Raw genomic sequence first — 7,060 nt, forward strand, 5'->3', positions numbered from 1 at the left:
GAGAGAAAGAGAAATAGAGGGAAAGAGAAAAATAGAGGGAAAGAGAAAAATAGAGGGAGAGAGGAGAAAGAAAGGGAGGGAAATAGAGGGAGAGAAAGAGGGAGAGGTAAAGAGAGGGAGAGAAAGAAAGGGAGAGAGAGAGGGAGAGAGAGAAGGAGAAAGAAAGGGAGGGAAAGAGGGAGAGAAAGAGAGAGAGGTAAAGAGAGGGAGAGAAAGAAAGGGAGAGAGAAAGAGGGAGAGAGAGAAGGAGAAAGAAAGGGAGGGAAATAGGGAGAGAAAGAGGGAAAAATAGAGGGAAAGAGAAAAATAGAGAGGGAGAGAGGGAGAGAGAGACAAGGAGAAAGAAAGAAGAAGGGAAATAGAGGGAGAGAGAAAGAGGGAGAAATAGGGAAAGAGAAAAATAGGGAGAGAAAGAGGGAGAGGGAGAGAAAGGGAGAGAGAAAGAAGGAGAAAGGAGAGAGAAAGAAAGAGGGAGGGGGAGAGAGGGAAAGAGAAGGAGAGAAATTAAATTAGTAACATGATTGTTAAGTGAATCTGGTTTCCCCACTAACTTTGCTTGTCAGAAGGTTGCAAAAGGCCATCACATGACCCTGGAACAATGTGACCATCATAAATATGAATCGATTGCCAAGCATCCGAATGTAAATCACATGACCCTGGGGATGCTGCAATGTTCCTAAGTGTGAAAATGGTCATAAGTCACTTTTTTCAGTGCTGTCATAACTGAACGGTCACTAAGTGAATCATTGTAAGCTGAGGACTACCTGTACTTTATCATTTTTTCCCTTTTTTTGTGGGGGGGGGTCATGTTTTTGACACCTTGCTGGGTGACTGATGGTACTCGGACATTGCCTTGTCCTAAAAGTGGTACAATGAAAAGGTTGAAAAGCCCTGTTTTAGTATACCCGTACTATTTGGTTCAGAATATTTTTTTCTTGTTTTCCTGCTCTAAAAACTGGGTGCGTCTTATGGTCAGGTGCATCTTATGGTCCGAAAAATATGGTAATTTAACAGGAAAAGTAGGGCGTCGTCTTATATGCCCAGTCGTCTTATACGCCGGAAAATACGGTAGTGGGTTTTTACCAAAAAAAGATGATCCTATGAACTGTCCTATGAACATTTGCTCAGAATATAAAAGAAAGTATGAATGGGCAAGATGTAAAGAAAAAAATCTGAAAGATTTCTGTATATAATAATCTTGCTGCAGTTACTATAAACCTATCTGACAGAATACATTAGATTGCATTACAGTTTGTCTTAATTTGTAAGCCAAATCCAGATGACAGTTCAGAGGATAGTTATAAAACCTCAGAGTTGAAAGGGTTCAACAGAGGCCACTGAGTTCAACTCCCTGTTTTTGCAGGAATGCAAATTTAAGCATCCTGATAGGTGGCTGTCTAGTCTCAATTAAGGAAGCCAAATATTGCTAATTACTTTTACCGTCAAAGTATTCCTAGGAATGGTTTTCTAACATCCAACTGGAATCTGCTTTCCTATAATTTAAATCTTTTTTTTTGTTCTACACTCTGAGCAAGAGACTTCTTTCTCATTTATTCATTTACATAAAGAATGGCCATCCCAATGACTCTGGGTGTTTTATATTACAAAAACTGAAACAACGCATTAAAAGTACAAATGATAAGTAGAAGAGAGAGAAAATGTTCTAAATAAATATCTTATTTTTAAAAATTCTGCTACTTCTTTAATCTGATAGCCAACATCCAAAATTTGGCAGTTACCTTGACATCTTCATTAGTCACAAGGAGTTAATATTTAAAATAAAATCTTCTTAATATAGGCCAGGCATGTAAAACTCATGACATCATGTGACATCACATGATGTATCGTGAATTTTCCCCCGTTGCTGGCAATGGGGTGGGCGCAGTTTCAGTACGATGCATCCAGCCCTCGGGCCGGCAGTTTGATATGCCTCATAAAGGCAGTCTTTCAGGTTTGAAAAAGACATACTATTGTGCAGTTCATCTATGGGCACATAGATGGCTCTGCAGTCCCAGACTAGAAGCACAGAGTCTCTAGTACAATGGGGGCACTGGAAGTCCATTGTTATGATAACATTGTAACATATAATAACGTTATAATAACTATTCTGTGATGCCACTCAAGGTTTTCTACTAGTTTTTGGTAGCACCTGTTTTCAAAACCAGTGGAGAGTTCATAGCACAAGGCTTGCCAGTGGATTCTGTCAGTAATTGCTGCGTCTCATTCCTTTGGCTGAATGTCACAGTGGCATTCACAGCACCTGCATAGCACTTGCATGGACAATCTCAAGGTCTCTTTCCATTTCCAGTACTTCACAGAGCAACCAGCGACACACATTGTGGTTGTCCAGTCTGATGATATGTTCCAGCTATTTAATCTGGGCTCTGATAATCAGGGACTCGAAGCTATTGAGCTTTTCATGCAATTCAAGACATCTAGGTTGGAGTGACAACTTTGCCAAAGAATGCCAAGGATGGATTAGAGAGCACACATGAGAAATTTCTCCAGTTCTTTAATACATCTTGAGTTTAGAGTCTAGGGCTCATAATCAGGTAAGTAGAAAGGGATAACCACAGCTCTGTAAATGATCAGCTTTGTGGAGATATGGACTTTGTATTGATTTGAGCACTCCAGTCTGCAGCCCCCCAGATCAACACAGCCTCACTGATCCTGGAATCAATTTCTTTGTTTAAAGATCATTCAGAATGATGCTTCCCAAGTATTTGGAGCTTTTTACATTTGTCAGCAATGATTTTTGGTTTTCCAGGGTTGATATTTGGCATGGGCTGGTAAAGTACTTTAGTCCAGAGGTCCCCAACCTTGGCTGCACAATGGCAGGTGATTACGCTTGCTTGCGCTTTTTCACTTACATAAACAGTGCAAATGGAGCTGCGCCCACCATTTACGCAAGTGCAACTGCAGGCGCACCCACTGCTTGCACGGCCCAGAACCATCTCCTCTCTTCCGCCCCTCCCACCACCACCACCGCCAGTCTGCAAAGCTAGAAAGGTTGGGGACTGCTGCTTTAGTCTTCAGGCTGATAGGCTAAAGAACATGGTACCAGCTGGGATTTCTTTAGCATCAACTGTAGATTGCTGTCTTTGTGCAGCAGGAGGGCACAGTAACCAGAAAAGGTTTCTTGAATGTATTCAAGAGCAAAAATCAAATAAAAAGCCATCCAATTGACAAGTGATGTACACTGGAAGTTTCAGACCCTAGGTAGCATGTGACAAATGCAAGCAAATAACAGAATGAACATGACTGGGGTTAGCATACTGTCTTGCTTCATCCATTGCAAATAACAAATGCAGTGATGTATCACCATTGTAAACAATCTGTCCTGTATTTCCTTGGTAGAGAAATTGTACAGAAGTTGCAATTAAAATTTCTGCATCGTTCTCATATGCAAAGTAAAAAAACAAAAAGCAATGGAGGTAGAATGGCTTCAGCTTTCTGGAGTGTACAAGAATGGGGAAAAACTCATGAATGGCAGAACAGTGCTCCCAAACAGAGAAAGCTTTTAATCTACTGCACTGGATGGTTATGGATAGTCCATCTTTTTTCCCTCAAAAAGTCATATCCTAGTATTTGAAATTCTGTTTAGTAAATTATCACTAATATTATATTGCAATCTCTTAGTACCTATGCTATGCTCTATAGCAGCTTTCCTCCAAATGGTGTTGTCTACTATTGGATTCCAAAATTTAAGTCAACATGGCCACAGGAATAAAAGATGGAGGATGGGTACATTGCTGTGCAAACACATTATTCGATACAATAGTAGGGAAAGCTGCTAGTTTATGTTGTTCTCTCAAATTATTAGATAAGCAGAAAAATCTTAACATACATAGCCAAGAGCGAATAAAAAAATAAAGCAAGGCAATATTGTTTTATTAATTCATGCTTCAAAAAGTTGTAACATGTGTATTACATTACCTATGCAAAGGATAAATTTTCTTAGTTTACTAAAAAAAATTGATACATTTCCATGAAATTCAATGTTACTGATATTTAATTTTGGAGGGTTTTTTTCTTAAAAGAGTTGAATTCAGACATAGTTACATATGACAAATGAATACAATATTTTTATGTCTTCATCAGTACTAGTGATACAACATGTTGCTTTGTTTCCCTGATCTTGCAGGAAAAATATTCATTTGAAAACTGAATATACATCATCCAAAGGAAACGGATACCACATGTGAAGCAAATAACAGAATCATGAGATAACTATACTAGTGAATTGCAATGTACAGTACCATACATTTCTAAGTGTGCTATGGGTAAGTAGTAAATGTTTCTATGAATACTATTTATTTGGCTATTTCTATAGTCATTAAAGGGACGCGGTGGCTCAGTGGGTTAGGATGCTGAGCTCGTCGATCAGAAGGTTGGCAGTTTGGCGGGTCGAATCCCGAGTGCCATGTAACAGTGAGCACGTTACTCGTCCCAGCTTCTGCCAACCTAGCAGTTCGAACGCACATAAAAATGCAAGTAGAAAAATAGGTACCACTCTGGTGGGAAGGTAACAGCGTTCCATGCGCCTTTGGCGTCTAGTCATGCCGGCCACATGACCACAGAGACGTCCTTTGACAAGCGCTGGCTCTTCGGCTTTGAAATGTAGATAAGCACCGGCCCCTAGAGTTGGAAACGACTAGCACGCATGTGCGGGGGAACCTTTACCTTTTACCTATAGTCATTAGTTAGTTTTTAAGAATTAAAGACAGAATCCTTTTTCCCCTCAGGTCATCTTATTTTTCTAAATCTAATAAAGAAAGAAACAGTAAGCAAAACCCTTTTTAAAAAAGTTTTAGATACCTTACAAGATTAATATCAAAGTCATGCCCTGATGTTTTTCTAATGTTCCAATTATTTATCAATCAACTTTATATAATCACTTCTCATTTAGATTCTACTTTTTAGAGAGCCCAAAAATTCAAATTCTGAATGATACTTAGCTGCTTATCCAAATCAGAAATAAAAGAGTTATCTTAGCTGAACTCTTAACCTGAAAATGTGATCACATGTAACTCTATGACAAAAAATTATAGGTAGTTCTAAATATAAAAACACAGGAAATAGGTATTATAGCAATTATCTTCTATATAGGTATTAAGGACAGTATCTCTGCCACACCCACAATACATGTATACATCACAATCACACTTTCTTCCTGCACAGGTAGCAAATATACAATATTTTTGTTCTACATGAAGCCTTATAGCGATAAACTATCTTCCATAAACAGGCTAAATATTATTAGCACAGCTTTGCTGTTTCATTTATTTATTTCAGTTAGTAATTGCAATCAGACGGTTAGCACAGATACTTTTTAATAAAAACAATCCTGGGGAGTACTATTTGAACTAAATATCCTATGACAGGTTCGATGCTATAAAGAATGAGTCAAGAGACTAAGCTTCCCAGGGTGAAGGGGTCAACAAGAGGGTAACTCTGAAACAGAGATTATATTTAAACGTTTGCTTCTCTCAAAAGAATAATAGAGTTGGAAGGTCCAATCTGCTCAAGCAGGAGACCCTATACCATTCCAGATAACTGACTGTCCAATCTCTTCTTAAAAGCCTGCAATGATGGAGCACCCACAACTTCTGAAGGCAAGCCTTTCCATGGCTTAGCTGTTTTCACAAATATAGAATTTTCTCCCAAGGAAAATATGGACAGTGCATCCCTTGCCCCTTTAGAGGCAACTCCAAACACACTGTTCAGCCAGGCATATGTAAAATAACAACACATTTCATCGTCAAACAGCACTAATTAAATTACTATTTTTCTTTCTTAAAATACACATTTTTAATATTGTTTTAAGCAGTGCTGGCAATGCTTCATGATAGCTGTATTTGACAGCTTTCTTGTAAACCACCCTGGATTTCTCCTAAACATTTAATTTCGAATCAGACGTTGATTTAGTAAATTAGGCAGGGGAAGCAAATGTTTAAACACAACAGACCTACCGCCTCCTAGGCGCATACTGCAGAGAAAATAATACATTCCGTTTCTAGCCAGCATAGCCACAGAATGGGAACTGTGGTCTATGAAACCCAGGAGGACATTAGTTTGGGTAAGGCTGGATTACATTATAAAAGAACAGATGAGAGGAAGCAGAAGCGAGAAACACTTCCAGGTTTCCGACAAAATAATTAAGAAGAGGGGGGGGGTGTTGACTCAGCCTTTTCATTTCAACTCACGCTAACTCCTCCTATCTTCCCATTCAATCCAATAAATTCTATTATCGGCTGGATTGTAGGGAGAGGAGGAGGCAAGAATAGGCCACGAAGCCAATCTGCGAATTTGCTCTCTCGCCTGCTTTGCGCACCACCTCCCCGACGCGGCACGCGGCTCCAAGCCATCTCCCCAAAAGTCCTTTGCAGATGGATTACATATATTTCTTTCGGGCCTCCCACTTTTCCGGGAACCGCCACGCGACTAGCTCGACCCCCCTCCCCCAAACGGCCTCACCTTCCCACTGGCCTTCTGCGAACAGCCTGGCGTCTTGTCCGCCATCTTGCTTCTCTCCCCCGCTCAAAGCCTTAGCGGCGGAGAGTCGAGCGCCGATCCCACCGATTGAATAGAGGCCTCCAATGGGGAAGAGGGGAGGGAGGCATGATGAATCGATAGCCTGCCGGGAGATGTGGCAGATTGGAAACCCTGTGCGACAAACTGAACTCCTCCTCTCGCCTCTTCCTGCGGGGCGGAAAGCGGCGAGCGCGTCAGAGAGCCCTTCCTGCGCCGAAGCGCTGGCTTCGTTTGGTGCGGCGCAGCCGCGTTCTTGCTCTCTGCGAACGTCGATTCTCACCAAGTTTTGACTCAGCGGTTAACTCTAGAACAGCGTTTCCCAACCTTAGGAACTTGAAGATGCGTGGACTTCAACTCCCAGAATTCCCCAGCCAGCTGGCTGGGGAATTCTGGGAGTTGAAGTCCACGCATCTTCAAGTTCCTAAGGTTGGGAAACGCTGCTCTAGAAAACGAAGAGAAACGCAAAAAAAAACCTTTTCACAGAAAACGGAAAAATTATGCACCATAATTTCCTTTGTTTCTTATA

General features: G+C 40.8%; 1 protein-coding gene across 5 annotated transcripts in view; it reads right to left on the bottom strand.

Annotated features, from left to right (window-relative positions):
• U2SURP (U2 snRNP associated SURP domain containing) overlaps positions 1–6,552 on the bottom strand; it is a 52,679-nt gene extending 46,127 nt beyond the window's left edge. For all 5 annotated transcript variants that reach the window (XM_083364695.1, XM_083364692.1, XM_083364693.1 and 2 more), the window contains exon 1: positions 6,478–6,552. In XM_083364695.1, coding sequence (XP_083220821.1) covers positions 6,478–6,522 — 45 coding nt within the window. In that variant the 5' untranslated portion in view covers positions 6,523–6,552. The remainder of the gene's footprint in view (positions 1–6,477) is intronic.
• Positions 6,553–7,060: the final 508 nt, after the last annotated feature.

Source organism: Vipera ursinii (genome assembly GCF_947247035.1).
Source record: "Vipera ursinii genome assembly, chromosome: 5".
NCBI lineage: Eukaryota > Metazoa > Chordata > Lepidosauria > Squamata > Viperidae > Vipera > Vipera ursinii.